Source organism: Triturus cristatus, chromosome 4_2 (assembly GCF_964204655.1).
Source record: "Triturus cristatus chromosome 4_2, aTriCri1.1, whole genome shotgun sequence".
Lineage (NCBI taxonomy): Eukaryota > Metazoa > Chordata > Amphibia > Caudata > Salamandridae > Triturus > Triturus cristatus.
This window is the reverse complement of record NC_140586.1, coordinates 481,562,121-481,584,789: the sequence shown is the minus strand read 5'-3', so window position 1 is coordinate 481,584,789 and position 22,669 is coordinate 481,562,121. Positions and strand designations below refer to the sequence as shown.

The following is a 22,669-nucleotide window of genomic DNA, read 5'->3' as shown; positions in this document are numbered from 1 at the left end:
CCCTTTTGGTGTGTGAGGGGTATTTAACAACTGATGTGTATTCTCCACGACCGTGGGATACATATTGTATAAACGGGAGACTCTTGATTTACTGTACCTGCGGGTGGATCCTTTTGTTGATGATTTTTGGCCAGGGGTTGTGGCCCCTGGTCCCGTCCGGGCACGTGCATACGGGCGCAGGTGGGCTTGCCTTTGGCACACCTCCGGTGCTTCCTCGCGTGCGTCCGCTGCTTGTTCTGCAAGGCATATGGTTTTATCACGGGAGGTAGGGGCCGCTAGAATGTCAACCTCCTTGCGACCGGAAGTAGCCTAAATCCCTCCACAACAATCGGGATAGACCCGCGGTGGACCAGGGACAGGCAGTGTGTGAGGTAAGTGCAGTTTAAAACAAATTAAAAAGCAAAACGGCAAGCACACATATAAAAGCCAAGTTAGGCAAAGTTTGAGCGCAACACTAATTTAACAAGTTCTGACCAGGCTATCAAGCCGACAAGAGCAGAGAGTGTTTAGCTTCCTCGCGCACGTCTTGCCGCGACAGCTGCTAGGCATTTTGTTAACACCCTTGGTGCGGATTTTAGGCCGAATGCCAGTACTATGAACTGGTAGTGGCTTTGGTTAATCACAAACCTTAGGAGCTTGTGTTTGTGGTTGATGGGGATGTGGAAGTATACATCCTTCAAATTTATAGTAGCCATGAAGTACCCTTGTTGTATTTGTGGTATTACCTCTTGTAGGGAAGTCATCTTGAATCTTTGTGTTTTTATGAATTTGTTCAGAAACCTTAGATTTAGGATAGGTCTTAGTGTTTCGTCCACCTTTGGCACCAGTGAGTAAGTTGAGTAAGCCCCTTTGTTCCTTTGGTTTTGCGGCACCACCTCTATTGCCTTCTTGCAGAGCAGTTCTTACGCCTCTAGTTGCAAGAGCAAGAGCTCCATTGCAGAGTGTGCTTTTCTTCTTGGTTTTCTGGTCGGAGGTGGTCTTTCTAACTCTATACAGTATCCGTATTGTATGATGTTTAGTATCCATTTGTCTGATGTGACCTTCCTCCATTCCTGGATGAAGTTTCTTATTCTTCCCCCTACCAGTGTTGAGTGTTCAAGGTGTCTACCCCTTCTTCCGGCGATTCGGCGTCGAGATCTTGCCATTCTAGGTCTTGTGCCTCCGAGGACGTTGAGTCCCGGTAGGATTGCAGATCCTAATCGCCTTCTCCCTCGAAATATTAGTCTTCCTCAACTGGTTCGGGTGTTTACGGCGGTTCGGCGTCCTCGTCGTATCTTTCAACTTCGAGCGCGAGTTTTGGCGGGATGGTGTATTGGCTCATCTTGTCAAAGTCCTTTTTCCACTGCAGGATGCTCGCCATTTCGGCCTCGAGCCTCCTCTCCATCTCGGCATATTCTGCGTCGAGGGTTGGAGCGCCTCTTTTCGGGGCCGTCGATGACAAAGTCAGCCCTCCCTTTCTCTGCCCCCAGGTGTCCTTTTCTAGGGCAACATTCGACGACCTAGGTTTTTCGAGGGCTTTTGCTGATTGGGAGTCCTTTTCGAAGGATCCGCTCTGCTGACTGTCGCTCTGCTGACTATCCTTGGTTGCTGTTGCCTTCATAGAGTGTTTTGACAGCAATGCTCCCTTCGAGGACTTAGTTTCACTTTTACGAGTGTCCCTCGGGGCTTTAGCTTCACCCTTTCGAGTGTCGCTCGAGTGCTTAGGGGGGTCGATGACTCCCTTACCTCCTTCGACGTCTTCTTATGGACCTCGATGACCATGCAGTCCTCTGGTCCTTCGGCGATTTTGTCCTCCTCTCCACTGGAGAGGCCCAGGTCTCGGAGTGATGGAGGTGGTCCCTGCCCCTGCATGCTGTGGTTCGCCCTTCTCTGCCTCTCTCTTACTCTGAGGGTCTTGGGTGTAAACGCCGAGCACGCGTTGCAGTCTTCGCTGCGGTGGTCGAGCGGCAAGCAGAGGATGCAGACGGGATGCTGGTCCTTCTGGGCGTATTTGTGGTGTTAATTGGTGCAAAACCTGAACGGTGTTTTGTCCATCCCCGCGCTCAGGGAGCCCCCTGCGAGCCCATTCTATGAACGTCGAGATCTTGGTCGTAAACCTTCTCCCTCGTCATCCCGGTTACCTGACCTGTAGTCCAGAGTAGATGAAAACTTGTTTTTCATCGATTTTTCTTGATTCCTCTTCCAAAAAACTCTGGAACTCTTCGCAACGATCCAGCCCCAACGGCGGAAAAAAGAATCTGAAGATGGCGACCAAAGGTAGGCGTCACGAAGGACACCAAATGGTGGCATGTCGACTCCCACCTGGGCCACACAAAAAAAAAAAAAAAGAAAAAATAAATAAAAAGGACTACAATTCCGGACCCAACTACTAGATTTTGGAATAGTGCACAGCATAGTGAATCCAGAAAGATTCACACTGCAAAACGTATAAAGAAAAAGAACTATAAGTTGACCTCTGCAGGTTGGTACAGGACAGAGTGCATCTGTCTGTGTGGTGTTTCAGTGGGCATCACCCATGTGTATAGTCGCGCGCGGTGGACCACCCATTGCGAGTGTGCCAGCGTAAGGGCCAACAGTGGGGTACGGCAGGAGGAAAGGGGGGGGGGGGATGAGAGGAAATGGACACTGTCTACGAAGGGGGGCCCGTCTCGGCAAGCTTAGGTTCAATTAGTGACAGGTAATCCTGAGTAAGGGGCTGTCGCGGGGGTGCCAGTGTCCACAAGGTCTGTGCTAGCTGGTTTGTGTGGTCCGATACTAATGCCCTCTGGAGATCTAGCAGCCACAAGTGCACGCTGGGGCACGTCTGGGCTTTCCATGTCATGGCCATTTAGCATTTGGCTAGGCCTAGGGCTAGGTCTAGAAACTTATTCAGAGCTTTACGCGATGCAGAGCTCTTAGTGGCATCCAACAGGAAGTGGGTAGGCTTCATTGTCACCTGGGTTTCAGCTGCTTCTGTAAGTACAGTAGTTATAATGCGCCAGTACCTCTGAATGCTTGTGCACATCTATACCATATGTGTGAATGTTGCCCCCGAACCACGGCATCTAGGGCATCTGTCAGCAGATGTTGGGTACATGCGTGCTAGCCTGTGGGGCACGTGTGGTGAAGATAGTTAAATTGGGTGTATTTCAACCTAGTGTTGGTTGAAACAGTTTTTAGGTGGCCGAGACATTGTGCCTAGTGTTCATCTGATATAGTGGTTGTCAACTCAGTTTCCCAGTACACGCCCAACGTGGGTGCATCATCCAGCCGAAAAGTGTATATGGCCGTTACTGCGTGTCCACCCTTCCATGTGTCAGTAATGTCTGCAAGAGATGCGATGTGGGGTGGGGGGGAAATTCTGCTCGATCATTGTCCCATGTTCATAGGAAGTGGTACGTCATACGTGTCCACTAGCTCTTCAAACGTTTGTAATTGTGAGTCTGCGTCCATGTATCTCCATGTATCCAACCCCCCCCCCCCCCCCCCCCCTCCAGACACCGAGCTCCAAGCGTCCGTGTCAAGTAAATGTGTACTTCCAGTGGTGAGCCTTGGGCATACGGGCCAGTCCGGCCCTTTGGAAGCACACATTTTGACCAACTAAGTCTAGCCGCCATCATTATTATGCTGCCACTTTGTTTCTGGGTCAGTGTAGTAGTTCCAGACAACCACTCCAGTATTGTCGGTTGATCCCAGGATATGGCCTCCGTTACCAATTCAGTAAGATTACTCTTACCTAGCCATCTCATTAGCCATAGCAACTGTGCTGCGGCATAGTAACGCTCGTAGTTTGGAGCGCCCAGACGGCCCTCCAATAATAGTAGATACATTTTATTTAAAGCCACCCTGGCCCTGGAGTGTCCCCAAATGAGGGACCAATAAATATTCCAAGTCGTTGAAGAATTTCCGCGGCAGGCGATAGGGGAGTGTGTAGAAGATGTATAGGAGAAGGGGAAGGACCAGCATCTTGGAGATCGCCACCCGTCCGATGGGCGATAAGGGAAGGCTTAACCAGAACGGAAGAGTTGATCGGGCTTCAGTGATAGCAATTGCCAGAGAATAAATATAAAGACTATAAAGTGAAGGAATGTTCATTTTCAGCGAGGAACAGTCAGAGAAGATCATGAATGCACAACATTTTAGGAATCACGAGCAATGTAATAAATCTGCTATTAGGAGACTCAAAAATGATTAATACCCCCGAGATTTTTTTTTTTTTTAATTTACAACTTTAGTTCATTTAACAAGGAACAGCTTATGTCCAATAGTTACAGTATCATAGAAACATGTCAACATATGTTCATTACATATCAAACAGCCGGACATCAAATATTAAGATGCAAGTGTACAGACAAGTTTGAATCCAATGCTAAATGTAAAGGTCTGTTTTCTTACCTTTTTGGAGTACAAATACAAGTTTGGAGTTCGGCCAGGTACAGGAATTCCCGCTTTAGTCAGCTTTATAAAATATTTTTGAACCCTGCTTGCAACCTAGGCATAAAGAGCGAACGTGGTGTAAAATTACAAAACACTTTGCACATTTAACATGAATCCAGGAAAATCTGTTCCAGAAAACTAACAAAAAAACACAAATATGATGTTTAACAAAAATTCTCCCTGTATGAATCTTGTTTTAAAAAGGAGAACTATGGGTTTTCAATTATTTAAAGAGGAAAAAGAAAACGTTGGAAAAAGTACAGAAGTGTTAGTTTGAGATAAATATGGCAATTTGCAACTAATGAATCACCAAAAATCACAACTGAGTCACACAGAAATGCGAGGTAGTACTAATACACTCTCGCCCAGTTGCCTTCTTCAGCTAATGAAAGGCTGGAGGTCATCATGGAGAGATCACATTTGGACAGAAAATACAGTTGTGCAGAGGATGCACAGCGCAGAAAAGTGTTGGTAGTGAATACCCATTCTCGGAAGGATGCAAACTCTTGAATCTCTGAAAGACATTAGCCATTATAAATTATCAGGTCGGACTCTACTCGTAGCACAGTGTATTTTGCTAGGCAGTTAAGCGACAATGCCGCTACAAGGACCTCGCTACAGGGATTCTGGAATTCCTCACAAAGATCCTTTCGGATTGTACTAAATGGACAACTGTATTAGAGAAGTATCCCTAAAGCTGTGTTAATAAAACCACGTTTGAACATTTATCTGAAATGGTAAGACTGGGGTTGTATTGTAAGGTTACCCTCTAAAGAAACAGGGAAGCCTCTAAAGTGGATTACTGAACGTCTTTACGAATGTCATGTATGTGTTAGAGTTTTAGTAGCATATAGAGATGCTAATATTTTGGAACAGGATGTCAACAGTATTTTTTGCAGTTTTACAGAAGGCCCGTTTTATATAGTAACAAAGCACAAAGTCATCCAACGTATAGGCAGAAATACTAGTGTACAAGTATGTTTGAGAAAAGGGAAATGCTACTTACCAGTATGCATCTGTTCTTGGCATGTAGGGCTGCAGATCCACACACTTACCATAGATCGCCATCTGGTGCTGGGCCCGGATGTTTGCACTCGTTTTTGTCTTGGAAAAGTCTTTGGAAGTCACAGGACAGGGGACTCCTCCTTTGGACTACAGTGCGCCTGGGCATCGGCTCCATCCTCAGATTGTTTTTTCGCCAGCAGGGAAACGATGGAGTTTTGTAAGAGACAGAAAGATGCTCATGTACGCTGTATCTAAATAGGATAGTACTGGAACAGATAAAGGTAGCCGGGGAGGCAGGTGGGCGTGTGTGGATCTGCAGCTCTATATGCCAAGAACAGATGCATACTGGTAAGTAGCATTTCCCGTTCGAGGCATAGGAGCTGCAGATCACACACTTAGCATAGATTGTATAGCAGTACCCATCCTTAGCGGCGACCACCAGTACTGTTGCAGTAGTTTGAAATAGTGTTTTGAGTACAGCCTGGCCCACACTAGCTTGTTTTGTTTGCACATCAACAGAATAATGTTTTGTGAATGTGTGCGGTGTAGACCATGTAGCTGCTTTGCAGATGTCCTCTAAGGGAATGTTCCCTAAAAATGCCATTGAAGCCCCTATCTTTCGTGTTGAGCGGGCTTTCGGAGGAACAGATAAAGTACTTTTGCTTTGTGATAGCAAATTTGTATGCATTTAACAATCCATCTAGCTATTCCAGACTTCGATATGGGGTTGCCTTTGTGTGGTGGTGAAAATGACAAAAAGTAGTTTGGTCTTACGAAAAGGTTGTGTTCTTTAAATGTAATCGAGCAATGCTCTTTTGACATCTAGGGTTTGAAGAGTTCTTTCCGCGACTGTCTGTGGTTGTGAGAAGAACACTGGCAATTCTACAGACTGATTGAGGTGGAAAGGAGAAATTACTTTAGGAAGGAATTTTGAACAACCTTATTGTGATGGATTTGTAGGAAAGGTTCCTGAATAGTTAACGCTTGCAGTTCACTATCTCTTCTAAGAGAAGTGATAGCTACTAGGAAAGCAACTTTCCATGTTTGCAATTGGAGCTCACATTTATGCAGAGGTTCAAAGGGAGGACCCATTAGTCTTGCGAGAACAATGTTTAAATTCCACACAGGCGAGGGTGGTACTCTAGGTGGAATTATCCTTTTGAGGCCTTCCATAAAGTCTTTGATGGCAGGCACTCTGAAAAGTGATAGGTGTTGTCTATTTTGTAAATCGGCTGCTATGACAGCGAGGTGTAGCCTAATAGATGTGTAGGCTAAATTGCACCTTTGAAGATGTAGTAGGTAACCTATGATGTGTTAGATAGACACGTCTAGGGGGATTGATGTTGGTATGACAGTATATTACAAATCTCTTCCACTTGGCTGCATAGCAGGCTCTAGTGGTGGGGCGTCCAGCTTCCTTAATGACGTTCATGCATTCAGGGGGTAGATTAAGGTACCCGAATTCTAAGAGCTCAGGAGCCAGATCGCAAGGCTGAGCTGAGCTGGCTCCGGGTGTCTGATCTCTCCACGGTTCTGGGTTAGGAGGCGTGGGGAGAGGTGTAGTCTTTGGTGCATAACTACAGACATTTCCAGTAGTGTGGTGTACCATGGTTGTCTGGCCCAAGTTGGAGCAACTAGGATGAGAGTCAGTGCATGTTTGCGCACCACCATTGGAATGAGTGGGAGAGGTGGAAAGGCGTACGCAAATCTGCCCGACCAATTCATCCATATCGCATTGCCTTTGGACAATGGGTGTGGATACCTGGCGGCGAAGCTTGGGCATATGGCGTTTTCGTGGGTGGCAAAGAGGTCTATCTCTGGTTGCCCCTACATTTGAAAGAATGGCTGAAGAACTTGTGGATGACGTTCCCACTCGTGAATCTGTTACGTTTGACGGCTTAACAGATCTGCTATGGTGTTTTGGACTTCTGGGACATGTTGAGCTAGGAGAAAGATGTTCTGGGGTATAGCCCATCACTATATATGGTCTGTGCCAGTTGAGAGAGCTGCGGAGAGTGTGTCCCGCCTTGTTTCTGTATGTAGTACATGGCTATCATGTTGTCTGTACAGACTAAGACAGCTTTGCCTGATATTAGTTTTTGGAAAGCCTTTAAGGCTAGGAAAACGGCTAGTACCTCCAGGTGGTTGATGTGGAGTAACTTTTGTTGAGGAGACCACCTGCCTTGCATGGTGTGATGTAATAGGTGCGCTCCCCAGCCGGAGAGCGTTGCGTCCGCTGTCATGACTATCTGTGGAACTGGCTCTAGGAACAGTTGCCCTTTGGAAAGTTTCTTGGTGTCCCACCATTGCAGAGATCGAAGGGTGCGACCGTCTACCAACAACAGATCTGTTAGCTGACCTGGAGCCTGGTTCCATTGGCGTGCTAAGTACTCCTGGAGAGGACGCATGTGTAGTCTTTCATGAAGTACTACGAGTATACAAGATGCCATCATCCTTATTAGCTGTATGAACACTCTTGCTGGGAGAGTGTTGAGGCTGAAATTTGTTTGAGAGCTTGCATGTTTGCTATCCTGGTGGGGTTGGGGTAGGTTAATGCTTTTGAGGTGTCTATTGTGGCACCGAAGTATTGTATGTGGGACGGTTGTAGATGAGACTTTGGGTAGTTTACTGTGAACCCCAAGTTGTGGAGTAGTAGGATAGTGGAATGATTGTGATGCACACTGATTGTATGAGTTGGCTTTTATGAGCCAGTCGTCCAGATATGGGAAGAAGTTAATGTGATGTCTTCTTAAGTGGGCTGCCACTACCGGTAGGCACTTGGTGAAAACCCGTGGTGCTGTTGTGACTTCGAAAGGGAGTACTTTGAATTGATAGTGTTGGCCGTCCACTACAAACCTTAGATATTTTCTGTGAGCTGTGTGAATGGGAATATGGAAATAGGCGTCCTTGAGATCTAGAGTAGCAAGGAAGTCGCCTTGTGAAAGAAGAGGAAGGACCTGTTGGAGTGTAACCATGTGAAAGTGGTGCGATTTTATGTGCAGGTTTAGAGGTCTAGATAGGCCTGAGAGATCAGTCCTTCTTTGGTATGAGAAAATACAGGGAGTAAACTCCTGTTTTTTGTTGTTGCAGGGGAACTGGTTCTAATGCACCCTTTTGTAGGAGGGAGATGACCTCCTGTTTTAGCAGAGCTAAGTGTTGTGAGGACATTGGGCGTTGTTTGGGTGGTATGTGGGGGGGGGGGGCGGTAGAAGTAAGTTCCAGACAGTAATCTGAGTGGACTATTTGTTGCACTCATCTGTCTGTAGTGATGTTTTGTCCAGACAGTCAGGAACGGTTGTAGTCTTCCCCCGACTTGAGTGGAATGGTCTGGGGGAAGTGGAGGGAAGTCATTGGGTAGGAGTGGAGGCAGAGCGGGTGTTGTTGGTCTTGCCTCTGCCTTTGCTATTGTTGCCTCTGTATCCTCCTCTGGTAACCTCTGGTAAATGTAGACTGGGTGGGAGCCTTGTAAAAGGTGGAGGGGTTGTCTGAGGAGTAGCCTCTGGGGGTGCCCTTGTAAGGTGAGCGACGAAAGGAACGTCTGGGAGCTTGCAGCTGCAAGGCTCCCATTGATTTAGCTGTGTCCGTATTCTTTTTCATTTTTTCAAGGGTTGAATCCACATTTGGGCCAAATAGGTGCTCCTGATCAAAAGGCTGGTTGAGGATGGAGCTCTGAACTTCAGGTTTAAAACCCGAGATGCGTAGCCAGACATGCCTACGCAAAAGGACACTCGCGTTTACTGCTCTGGAGGTGGTGTCTGCCACGTCAAGAGCGCAACGGATGGAGGTGTTGGTGATAAGCTTACCCTACTGTATGAGTTCATTGGCCCTGTTTTTGTATTTATCTGGGAGGTGCTGCCTTGTGGACTCATAATGTGCCCTATCATAGCTGGCTAACAGCGCCTGTGTGTTGGCGATGCGCCATATGTTAGCCGCTTGAGAGGCTGTTCTCTTGCCAGAGGCGTCCAAGAGTTTAAACTCTTTGTCAGGTGGGGGAGCGTCACCGGATGTCTGAGAATTGGCCCTTTTCCCAGCATTGGAAACTACCAGGGATTCCAAGGGTACTGGGACTTTAATGTAAGCTGGGTCATGAGTGGCAGCTTTATATTATTTTGTCGATCTGGGGTTAATAACTCGAGCCCTAACAGGATCTTTAAAGACTTCAGGTGCATGCTTAATAACGCCTTTAAGCATAGGTAGTGTTGAGGTGGATCTTTGAGTGGTGTCAAATGTATCCATTAGGAAGTCCTGCTCTATGGGGTCTGTATGCAAGGCAACCCCGTGGTATTGGGCAGCTCTGTGGACAAGCTGATTAAAGCCTATGGTGTCCTCTGGAGGGGAAGGCCTGGAGGGGTAGATGTCATCCTGTGGAACATTAGGGACATCTGGCGTGCTATAGTCATCCCAGAGGTCTGGGAAGAAGGTGGACTAGGATCCCCTAGTGGCACATCGTCCGGACCCTCCCCCATGTCATCCAAGGTACCATCATTGTCTACTGGTGTAGGAGATGGTGTAGGAAAACGGTGTGGTGGGGGAGGTGGAGGAGGAGGTGGTGGTGGTGGAGGAGGAGGAGGTCGAGAAGGGAGTCTTAGAGGAGGAGATGTAGCAATGTCCCTCTTTTTAGGTGGTGGAGCCGGTGCAGGCACCTCTAGTGGTCTTCTCCTAGAACTTAGAGTCAATTGACCAGTTTTAGGATCCCTTATAAGAGTCTTTTGAGCAGGGTCTGGTGTGAACAGCTCTTCTGCTGTAGGTTGGTCTTTCGGTGCCAAGCGTTTCGGTTCAGTAGGCTCCTTGCGCACCGACTCTGTAGCGGGTCTGTGTTGTTTTGGTTTGGAACCATGCGTCTTTACAGTCTGTGGCCTGTGGAACTTGTTGTTTTTTCGATTCAGAGGCTTTCCTTGGCTGCGAATCAGAGCCCTTCAGGAGTGGTTTTGTTCAGCTCCGAAAGTTTTCGGTGTGGACGTGTCAGTGCTTGTGGGTTTTGGTGCCGTGTGCTTGGATGTGGAAGCAGCTGTTGGCACGAAGGAGGAGGCTTAGTAGGCTTTTTGCCGGGCCCGAGGGCGGGGCATGGGAAGCAGTCTCTCGGTGTGCACCTGGGCCCGAAGCCATTTTCGAGGGTGCAGGGAGGGGGTCGGGGTCGACTTACTTACGACCCGCTGCGCCGGAGTGATCTCTTCGACATCGGAGTCGTCTGCTTCTGAGGCGCTGACTAGGCCTTCTTCGACCCGCTCTCGCTCTGGCACGTCGACGCCCTCTTGGAAGATGTCGTCTGGGATTGATTTGGACGAGCGAGCCATGGTTCTTCGCGCGCGTCTGTCCCGAATGGTCTTCTCCGAGCGGAAAGAGGCACAAGCTGGACAGTCTCTGGCCTCGTGGACTGGTGAAAGGCAGAGGTTGCACACCTCATGCAGATCGGTGTGGGGAAACTTCGACGCACATTGAGGACACTTCTTGAATGGCGTCCTTTCCATGAGCCAGAAGCCAAGGCCCTGGTTGGCCCGAAGGCCTTCGACGACGATCGGAATCAAGGACTTCGATTTGGAGAGATGCGCGACGATTAGGGTTCGCGATCGAGACAATACAGGCGAAAGGGTGAAGGATTGCGCGTCTAAAGTGGAATCGGTAACGGTTCCGAACCGGAGCTTGACAAACAGATCCGAGCCCGATGGCGGAAAAAAACGATCTGAGGATGGAGCCGATGCCCATGCGCACTATAGTCCAAAGGAGGAGTCACCTGTCCTGTGACTTCCAAAGACTTTTCCAAGTGCAAACATCCAGGCCCAACACCAGATGGCGATCTATGCTAAGTGTGTGATCTGCAGCTCATATACCTCGAACATTATCTTCGTATGCTTTACTTTTAAGGAATTACCGATCCCATCTAGAAGTGCAGAGTGGTGGTCACACAGAGATGGTGCTCAGGTATATCCATTCACAATTTCAGTTATGCTCTGTTCTTAAAATGGCAAGATTCACAAGATATCTTGTCTTGCAGGGATTCTCTACATTCTGTACATCTCGTTGACCAACCCAAGTGAGTATGCATAAGCAATACAGTCCTGAGTGTTTCTTTTATCCCATTCTACTTCCCCGCTTTTCCCTCATTCTCTCATATTCCTGTATATCGAGTCATTGGTTGTGATGAGATGAAAAAAGAACATTGCTCCCAGAACGTTAGTATAACCTAACAGAACGGGTACAGAACATATGGTTCTTATTGGTGCAAATAGAATATGATTACTGCATCCTTAAGACTTGGCACACATGGATATCTTAAAAGCCAAAGAGAAAAAAAGCATAGAAAAAAAAAAAAAAAATCAGGTGGAATCCCAGTTGCCCTGGCAATCAAGTGCTCTTCTTTTTCACCGTCACTCACAGTTGTAGTGAGTTAAGCGCTAAAGTGGTATGACAAGCTGCCCATGCTGTTTGCTCTGATGAACAGAAACAAAATATGAATGACAGCTGAACTGATCAACGGGAGAAGACTGGTCCAATGACCCTAAATGTATGTAAACATAAAAGTATTTTTCATATTACAGGAGGCTGCAGCCCCAAAACAATACTTTGAGAATCACCATGATATTCAGAAACAGGTCAACTGTAATGAAACACATTAGTTTGTCTACACCAGGGTAAACATATCATATATAGGATTAGGAACTAGGGAGCCAGGATTTTGAGCACTTAGGTTTTTACTTTGCTCTTCAGTTTAGAATTCAGATGCTTTGGTGCTAATGTGAGCAGGCCAAGATGACAAACATTTTATTGTCACCTGAGTAATGTGAGGATTAAATTAAGAGAAAAGACCATACATCTAGGCATGCTCTCCTCATGGGTTATTTATAAAAGTAGGGTGTCACCAAACAGGAATTCACCAGATTAATTAATGCATGTCAATCGTTACATTGTAGACAGTATTTGTGAATAAGATCAAACAAACTTAGATTCATAATGGGTGCGACACTCTTATAGGAGAGCAGATTGTACAAGAACTGGTCATTTAAACTACCTGCTTTGCAGTTCGGTTGCCCAAACTGTCAGCAATCTTCTGCCAGCGTCGAGATTCAACTTCTTCTGGAGGGAACCTTAAGAGTAATTGTTCAAGCCTTTTCTAGATGTTAGAAAAAAGAATGACAATAAAAAATAATCAGGAAATGTTTGCCTTTAAATTATGAAGAAACCATTTCACAACCTACACTGTAAAATATGCTGCGAAGAAAAATATCGAATTTAAATACCAAAAAACGAAACTTGCTTACAATAATCTAAAGAATGCCCACGGCCACCAGACTTCAATACCCAGATAGCTGTGCTGATTTATGGAAATATGTATGAACACATCTTACAATAGACACAGAATGGGTAAAAACCCTTTGATATTGATACATATGGCCCTTAGCACCCAAGTTGTTGAGTACCGACATTTGCGTTTTAATGACTATGGGCATGAACTTCATAGAAATATGCGTGCTATATCTACCCTAATTCCTCAAACCGAGCAGACTGGCAATCATATATATATATATATATATATATATATATATATATATTGAAGAAATTAGGAAGCAAATATCACCTATGACACCCTTTAAACCCGTTTCAACATTTGTTCCATTAATGTTACGTGACTCCATTGACATCTTTAATGAAAAGGTCACGTCCCAGATCAAGGAGCTTTATAGAAAAAACAGTAACAACAAACAAAACTACGATCTGAGAAACATCAAATATCACTCTCTCATCCAAAAACTCAGTAAAGACAAAAATACCATCATCAGAGGCAGCGACAAAGGAGGCAATATTGTATTAATGACTAGATCATCATGTGACAAAGAAGCCTACTTCCAACTTAACAACAGGCAGCATTATGAACGAAGCAATATGGCAATGTTGAAAAATATGCAAGCCGAATACCACAAGAAACTCTCAAGATGGAAAAACAAATCTATGTTGACTGATGATGAATTTACATTTTTAAAAGTGGATTATCCCAAAGTTCCATTCATTTATTTTATTCCCAAAGTACATAAAGATATAATGAACCCCCCTGGCAGACCTATCATTTCAGCCAGAGGTGGTTTCCTGGAAAAAACATCAGTATATATTGATTATTTTTTACAGGGCGCTGTAAGGACATTGGAATCATATATCCAGGACACTGGGGATTTTTTGTTAAAGTTACAAAGAATTGAATGGAAAGATGGATATTGGATGTTAGCATTAGATGTATCATCACTATACACCAGTATACTACATAAGGATGGCATGGCAGCTGTTGAACTTTATTTATCCAGGAGAGAAGAACAATTTACAGAACACACAACCATGCTCATGGAAATGTTAAAAATATGCCTACATAATAATTTCTTTATGTATAACAATCTGGTGTATCGTCAGTTACAAGGAGTAGCTATGGGGGCCAGTTTTTCTCCAAGCTACGCATGTTTACACATGGGAGCTTGGGAAGAACTGGTCCTCAGAACCGAACATATCCACACAATGAAGTCACATGTAATCGCGTGGTATCGATACATTGATGATTTGTTTGTCGTTTGGGAGGGTAGCAAGGAGGAAGCGGAAGATTTTGTCAGGGCCATCAATGTTAATGATTTAAATTTGAGTTTTACAGTTACTATGAGCCAGTCTCATGTCAGTTTCTTAGACACGGAGGTTTATATTTCCAATGGCTCCATTGAAACGAGACTATTTAGAAAAGAAACGTCCGGAAGTACCATCTTACATGCGGCCAGTGCCCATCCACAACATCTAATTACTAGTATCCCATATGGAGAGATGTTGCGGATACGCAGAGTATGTAGTAATGAGGCTGAATTAAATGTGGCCCAAATCTCTAGCAAGAATAGATTTTTACTAAGAGGATACTCGGAAGCAACTATTGATGGAGCCATCAATAAATCCAGGTCTAAAACCAGACATGAATTATTGAAAAAATATGAAAATGTGATTAGCTGCAATCCAGGAACCCAAGAAATTCCCAAATTACAAAAAGAATTTCGCATTATCACTGGGTACAACAGACAACATCGAGAATTGTATCGCATTTTTAATCGTAATTGGCCCATTTGAACCAGTGACAGTATATTAGGCCCTACCTTACCTCGTAGAGCAACCCTAACCTTTTGTCGAGCGCCCTCTATGAGAGATTGCCTAGTGAATACCAATCCTGAAATAATGGAAAAAACTAGTTGGCTACAAACCAATGGTGGCTTCTATAAATGCAAAGTATGTAAGGCTTGCACGCATGGCATTAACACCAAATTTTTCAAGGATGGTTTTAGTGACAGGAAACACAAAATTGAGAAACTCTTAACTTGCAAAACAGAGTATGCGGTGTATGTGCTCCAGTGCCCATGTGCACTCAGATACGTAGGAAGCACCAAATTAGAGGTGCATAAACGAATCCTACAACACCTAAGGGCAATCACTAATCAGGACAATACTTATCCAATCGCCCGTCATTTTAAGGAGATACATCATAGCAATAACAAGGAAATGACGTTCTTTGTTATTGATTCAATACCAGCCAGCAGACGTGGAGGAAACAGGGAAGCCAGGTTGAGACAGATGGAGACGAAATATATACTCTTACTTGATTCCAAATTCCCTGGCGGACTTAATGTCACTGAGGATCTGCATACCATTTTAGGTTAGGAGCACATACCGTATTTCCTTGCATATTATTAGTGGGGTGGAACTGGATACAACACTTAAATATATCTCACTTTGGACATACTTACCTATCTAAATTTTATATTATCTGTTTTATACAATTGATTTTATCAATGAGTTCTTATTATTGTGGAAGACAATTTTAACCAATTGATATACTATTTATTGTTTTAGATATATCACATCTGATGAAATGTTAAAGATGATGTTTTTGATTGGTATGTAGTGTTCACATTATCTAAAGGTATTGGTACCAGAGGATAATATATGACTAGATGGTATCCAATATCTCACACCCCAGATAACAATAGCATTGTGTTCTGTTGAATTCCTGTCGGTTGGATTGGTTACAACAGGTCTATCTCAGTATCCGGTCATCCATTTTGAGATACTGGTGTTTTAAAAAATGATAGATGTAAATCAAAATTTTCCTATATGTTTGGCCTTAGTCAGCTTTTTTTACCTGCACTTTGTACCTTTTCGCACTTTTTTGCACTTTCAAAAATTACAAATGTTGTTTACATATTTTTTAACGCAATTGTTTTTATCAATATCGTATGTTTATTGAAACGTTTTACAAAATGACTATTTATTGGCACTTTTGCACTGTAATTTATTTACTCGCGTATTTTGCACAGCTACAGGGATCTGTAGCATAGAAAAATCAGGCATTGATGACAAGACATAGGACTTTATGGGGATTTATCCCGAGATGTGTAAATAGAATAGATGGCTGATGGGCTTATACATATCAAGATGGGTTCTAAAATTATCAGTACATAACTGATATCCATGTAAGCGTTTGAATATTTGAATAATCAGGGGTATTATTTGCTATGATATACGTAATTACATTTTAAGAATATCTGGCTCCCCGTATCAATAAAACAACACCTACATGCTTATTCATAAGCATTTTTTTGGGCCCAACTAGCAATATTAAGTTCAATATTGTAACTTTAAGGGCGCTTGCCTTACGATGTTAACAGCATTAGGATCCATCATATGTAGTCTGTCAACTATGTCCATGTCACTGTCTCCAGTATCACGTGCTGAGTATCAAGGTATCCTATTTAAGGAAGTAATGTGAAAGGTCATGTTGTAATGTGAACAAGGCTCAATTGGAGCCGAAACGTTATGGCGACTAACCAGCGAAAAAGCTAATAAACATTTGCACTCAAGGAACTTTGAGTACTTTCAGGAGCAGGAGCCACGAGAAGGCAGTGCCTACTGAAAAGCAGAATCGAAGGAGATATATATATATATATATTTCACTGAAAAAATACATAGGTTTCAGGGACGTTATAGTTAGTTGGACACTTGACTCATAAAACCAGAGAAATTCGCCTGTTATAGTTAGTTGAGCTAACTAACTCGCGCACCCCCAATATGCACTGATGATGACGTCACATATTACATCACTCATGACATGGTCAGTGACATTACTGATGACAACTTCTGAATAGTGTGTTAGATTGATCTCAACTTTACTTCCATAAAAGTGCTGATAATGAAATGCAGACTAACCATTCCCGTGCAAAAAGACCCAAGGTGCACCTTTGCGATTTATTCTAAATACTAAAATCCTACATTGAATTGCACTGACGTAGTGGCTGCACTCACAATATACACACAAAATCATTTACGAAACCTCATTGTATTTATATTGATTGGGAATCAGGCCTCAGGTGCTGGATCTTGACGAGATACACTGCCCAGTTCATATATTGTCCTGCACACGCAAAAAAATCACATCACAACTTTCACACCAACTGCAATACGAAACAAATTCCGGCGATAAGCCACGTTAGCACCAGGGATTTTACACCTGCTTTCTGATGGTGATAAGCAGAACGACTACCTGCACAATGAAAGAGAACACAGCCAAAAGCCACACCAGAACACCCACAGGTGCCATAGAATAAATGAGCATGATACAGGGATACCCATGAGGGCCACAAGACTTTTCGGAACAACTCCGGGACCGCCAATGGCCCCAAACCCGCATCTGAGCAAGTGTGTCCCTCTGGTCATTGTGTTAGCATGATAAGCACCAGCCCTGCAACATCACAGTGTGCTATTACCTCAGCGTTGGCAGTGAGCCTGGACATGTAGCTACGCACGCATCCTCCTGCATGCACAACCAGCGTGTGCTGGTCTGGAGTACAAAGGTCAGCGCAGGGGTGTGCCTATACGACAATGGGGTGTCTCGGACATCTCCATGTACAGGAAGTGCGGTAAGTGTGATGGTGTCGTTGGAATGCAGCAGCACATGCGCAAATAGGCATTACAATGGTGTGCCGTTCGAGTGCACGAGATACAACACCGCACCGTACAGAAGTGTGGCAGCTCATGGGAGGGAGGAGCAGCTGTTTGCAACGTAACAGACAGTGAACTCGCCCATGTGCCACGTGCTGGGCATCTAATCCATGATGACCACGGTAGCAGACATCTCACAACACCAACGACCCACCTTTGTACACATCCTCTATGCAGCGTGGTTTTCACTTCTATGCTCGTTCACTGGTGTGATGTTGGCGAGTTGTGTGACTTGTGCTCCTTGTTGGTGTATTTCATTTTGGCCATTGTTTGTCTATACTTGTGCTATACTTAATTGTGCAGGTCTGCCATTCTGCCCATCTCCCCCCGACCCCCCCCCACTCCCTGCTTATTCCTCTTCCTGGTGCTGTTCGGTCTATAATTTTGTTGCTCCACACAAATACATTTAAAGAACAAATTAGAATCGTTCCTTGATTCTTTTAGGTTTCAAAACTTCTGTCTCTTGGTTTCTTTTTAATTTTCCATATAAACAGATATTTTTAATATTCAACAACACATAGAATTCACAAGTGCAAAGTATTCTATCAACACACTTTCTAGAACATTCTACAACACGCGCAGGTTAAAAGTTAATCAATCTTTTTAAACGTAACCATATTTTTTTGCAACATTTTCTCGAACATTTAACGGCACGTGCAGGTTAACAGTTCACAATTGTTTTAAGTTCGAACAGTGCCTTCAAAATGCAAGTAGCAGGTGTGGTTGAGTTGACAACTTTTATCCTATGATATGTACTCCACGTTGAAACTGCTTTTTCTTAACCAATCAAAAAGATACTTTTCCACAAAACGAATGTGCACCCTACTTTAAAAAAAGAAGGATTTTCGTCTCCCAATGAGCCACTATGGCGGACGTGTGTTAGGCGAGCTCCGTCCAGCCCGCCTGTTATCCTTAAGTTATCCTGGTTTCTCCGACATACCTGCAATCCTGAGGGAGCTGCCATGGCGCTGCCTTCCCCAGGGGCCACTCTACGGTGATCTGCGGCGCCCACGCACGATTTCGGCGGCGAAGTCGCGGCGCGAGAGTGACGGGGCCTGGTGGTGTAGGACAAGCCGGGGAGTCGCGTGCTGATTCCCAGAGGACATCGGGAGCGGCGTGTCGCGCTGTGCCCGCCTACAGGAGGAGATGTGCGATCAGCGGATCGGGTGAATGCGGGACCCGGGGCCGGCGCTGCAGGGACGATTGCCTTACCGGGTGGCTGACAGTGTGTCGCCCGGGGTCCGGTTGGCATCCGGAGAGAGCAGCAGCAGTGGTGCAGAGAACTGTGGTGTGGCCTGGCTCCCGGGCTTCTCGACGGCTGGCAGCAGGGGGGAGCTCGGTGCCAGGGTCACTGGGGAGGCTGCGGGGGTCCCCTCTCCATCGGCTTGGAGTGTGGCAATGCCACGGGTGCCCAGGACATATTGCGGGCCGGGGTTGGCTACCCTCCCTCCCTTTTGGTCCGGAGAAGTGGCTGAGGCGGGGCTGCGGTCCACGACGCAGTGGCCAGACCGGGCCGCGGCGGTGAGGAGAGAGGGGGAGAGATGTGTGCAGCAGTTGGGGGGGGCAGTCATTTGACGGAGGTGCAGAACAGGCTTGCTGCGGTGACCCCCGTCACACATGAGGCCGCACTCGGGGGTAGGCGGAGTACCTTGGCAGCAGAGATCGGCGGCACGGTCGGGCCACGTGAGGTGCAGCTGAGAACTACATCCTTTGGCCCCGTGGCCCCCTGCTTCGAAGGCTAACCGGGCTGGAGCTTTGACAGTCAGCGTTTGCGGCACTCGGTGAGGCCACCCGGCTGACGGCGCGCTTGGACCTTATCTGCGGACACTGTACCCACTGTGCGAGGTCCCAGGGGGGTTGGACCCCTGGGAGAGACTCATTGGGCCTTGTGACGCCGCACCTGCAACTAGCCCAGCCGTATTCAGACTTGCGGGAGGACCCCAGGGACAGCCATGATGAGAGACAAGGGCAGTGGGTCTACTAGACATGGCCCCATTGATAAATTCACCGGGAGCGGCGGCTGGTGCTACCGGGGGTCTGCCGGAGGCCATCCCGGACAACGCGGCCCTTATGGCAGCCATCACCCAATCCAGGGATATGCTTGATGCTAACATCGTGGTGGTTGGGTCGGATGTCACGCTGCTGCGACAAGATCTGCACAACGCTGTGTCTCGCATCACGGAAGCGGAGACCCGGATCTCTGGAGTGGAGGACGATGTCACCATACTGAAACAAAAAATGTCGAGCATGGAAACGATCCAGAGGGGATTGGCACTCCGGGTGGAGGATGCAGAAGGACGGGCCCGACAAAACAACCGGAGATTCGTGGGTTTTCCGGAGGGCTGTGAGGCAGGCAACACGGAACGCTTCCTCACGCAGTGGTTGGAAAGTTGGCTCTCGCTGGACGCTATGTCACGATGCTTCGTCGTGGAACGGCTCACCGGGCACTTATGCAGAAACCGCCGCCGGGGGCTCGCCCACGGCCAGTAATAGCAAAGCTCCTGAACTATCTGGACCGTGATGCCATCTTGAAACAGGCCCGGGCCAAGGAACCTCTGCTGTATGAAAATGTGCGCATCTTAATATTTCCAGATTATACACGACTAGTACAGCAACAGAGCCAATTGTTCATGGCCGCGAAGGCCCGACTGAGAGACCTTAAACTCCCGTATGCCCTTTTGTTCCCTGCTAGTCTACGGGTGGTGTACCAATCCCACACACACTTCAACACCACGGAGGAGGTCTTTAAGTGGACTGACGAAATGGTGCGGGTGAGGGTTCACACGCTGCCTGGCAGGGAGTCGGACTCTTCCTCCGGAGAGGTGGCCCAGAAGCATCCCAAGGGACAGCGACAGAGGGGTGAGAGGCGGTCACGATCCCGGAGGCGCTCATTGTCTGGCGGAGCCTATGCTGGGGGCGCCCTCCGCATGGACGCAGAACTTTGGAACCTTGACGCTTGGGGCTGGCTTAGCGCTGGGGTAGTCTCTTTTGTTCCTCATGTTCTTTGATATATAATTGTCGGGGAATCACAGTGTGGGCTGGTTCTCTGCCGGTGTCGTGCTGATCAAGACCCTGCCCGAGGTACATGGGCTGTAAGTTGGGGATCCATTGGATGGGGCAGTGCCTACTCCCCCATAGGGGTTTGGGTACTCGCCCCACCGCGACATGCTTTAGCGTTTTTGAGGTATGGGGTGGGGGTTTGTTGGGGGAGGGGGGGGGGGGGGCAAGGGGGGGGGGGGGGGAAGTTGTCTTGGGTTCCGCGCCGCTCTGGGTTCATTGCACTTTTCATGCATACGGCCGTGGTCCCGTGTCGGTGATGTGAGTGGGTTCCCTCCCCTATGTCTAGCACGTTTTCAAGGGATTCGGGAGCCTCGGGTACTCTCCGTATTATAAGCTGGAATGTGCGAGGGGTCCTGGACAAAATTAAGCGGGGAGCAATATTGCATCAGGCTAAGAGGGCTAGGGCCGATATCCTTATGTTGCAGGAAACACACCTCATGGGCACGAAGACACCCTGCTTACAGCGATTTGGATATCAACAAATCTTCCATGCAGGATTTGTGAGGGGCTCCAGAGGGGGGTGGGGGGGGGGGGGGGGGGGGGGCGAGGGTGGCTTGGGGAGGGGTTGTCCCACGAAATTAAACTCACTGGTGACTAGCCTTGACTGGATCGATGTCTGGCAGCGGGCTCACGGAGACAGGCGGGAGTATACATATCTCTCAGCGGTTCACAAAGCTTTCTCAAGGCTCGACTACATCTTTATTCCCCGTACGAGGGCTGGTAGAGTGGCGCTGACTGAGATCCTACCCCGTGGCCTTTCCGATCACTCCCAGTGTACCTCGAGTTATATATGGGCCCGGGGCGACAACCCTTTCGGTGGCGCCTCTCAACATGGCACCTGCAGAATGATGATTACAATACGCATATGAGGGAGGCCATTGCTCAATACTTCACCTCAAACGAGGGGTCGGTGTCTAGCGTTGAGTCTTTGTGGGAGGCCTTGAAGCCTACTTTACTGGGCATGGATATATCTTGGTGCTCGGCGGCTCGCAGTAAGCGCAGGGAGGAGTTGACGCAGGCAGACGCCACCGTTGAGGCACTCGAACGCTGGGCTCGGGAGGAAGGGGGAGGGGGAGGGCAGTTGGTGAGGCAATTACTTCAGGCCCAACAGTCTTGTGCCGCCCTCTTAATGGACAAAGCCCGCCAGATTTGGCTGGCGACGCGTAGCAGGATATACCAGTGGGGGGACAAGTCCGGAAAGATGCTCCATCGGCATTGCCAGGGCGCCTTTCATGCCCAGGCCCTTCCGGGCTTCTTGGATGAAAAGGGGGTACCGATCACTGACCCGCTCCTTATAGCGGAAAGCTTTGCTACCTACTATGCAGACCTTTATGCCCCCGGGAATGCCTGCCAGCGGCTACCGTCGATACATTCTTAGCCGATCAGCCGCCTAAAGCGGTGTCAGATGAAGTGCGAGACCGGCCGCAGCTTCCATTAACGGATGAGGAGGTGGGTACGGCCCTGGGAGAGCTTAATTCTGGGAAGGCTCCTTGGCCCAATGGGTTCCCGAGTGAATTCTTTAGCCGCTATAATGCACAGTTGTCCCCGTATTATCGGGCGGTAGTGGAGGAGGCCCGGGAGAAGGGATTGCTCATCCCAGACTGGAGGCACTCGGAGGTGGTGGTGGTGTTTCTGAAGCCCGGCCGGCCACCGGATCAACATTCCTCATACCGCCCCATCTCCCTCCTCAAAGTGGAGACTAAGATCCTGGCCAAGGCGTTGGCTAATCGTCTTCTGCCACACATATTGACTCTTATACACCCTGACCAGGCTGGGTTCATGCCCCAGAGGGCAACCAGACATAATATACGGCGGGCACATGTGGCGGTTGCGGCCGTTCAACAAACTGGGGAGCAGGCGGCGCTCCTGTTAGCGGACATGGACAGGGCGTTTGACTCCCTGAGCTGGGTATATTTGTTTGCATTACTACGCAGACTCAACTTGGGCCCGCGCTTTCTCTCCTTATCTTATGCTCCTCTATACAGACTTGACGTTGCGGGTAGCGGGGGCGGCCTCTACTATCTTTCCGATTCAGAGGAGTACGCGGCAGGGATGTCCCCTGTCTCCATACTTATTCGCACTAGCTATGGAGCCATTGGTGGCGTGGGTGCGAATGGATGCACACGTCCGAGGCTTTGAGTGGGCTCCAGAGGTATCTGACAGAATCGCGTTATATGCGGAT

The 22,669-nt window shown here is 47.3% G+C and overlaps 1 protein-coding gene across 1 annotated transcript in view; it reads right to left on the bottom strand.

Moving 5' to 3' along the window:
• Positions 1–22,669, bottom strand: part of ZZZ3 (zinc finger ZZ-type containing 3) — a 333,973-nt gene that overhangs the window by 157,649 nt on the left and 153,655 nt on the right. Inside the window, exons 7-8 of the mRNA XM_085602036.1 lie at positions 12,428–12,529; positions 4,375–4,470 (exon numbers count right to left, since the gene is read on the bottom strand). Coding sequence (XP_085458162.1) covers positions 4,375–4,470; positions 12,428–12,529 — 198 coding nt within the window. The remainder of the gene's footprint in view (positions 1–4,374; positions 4,471–12,427; positions 12,530–22,669) is intronic.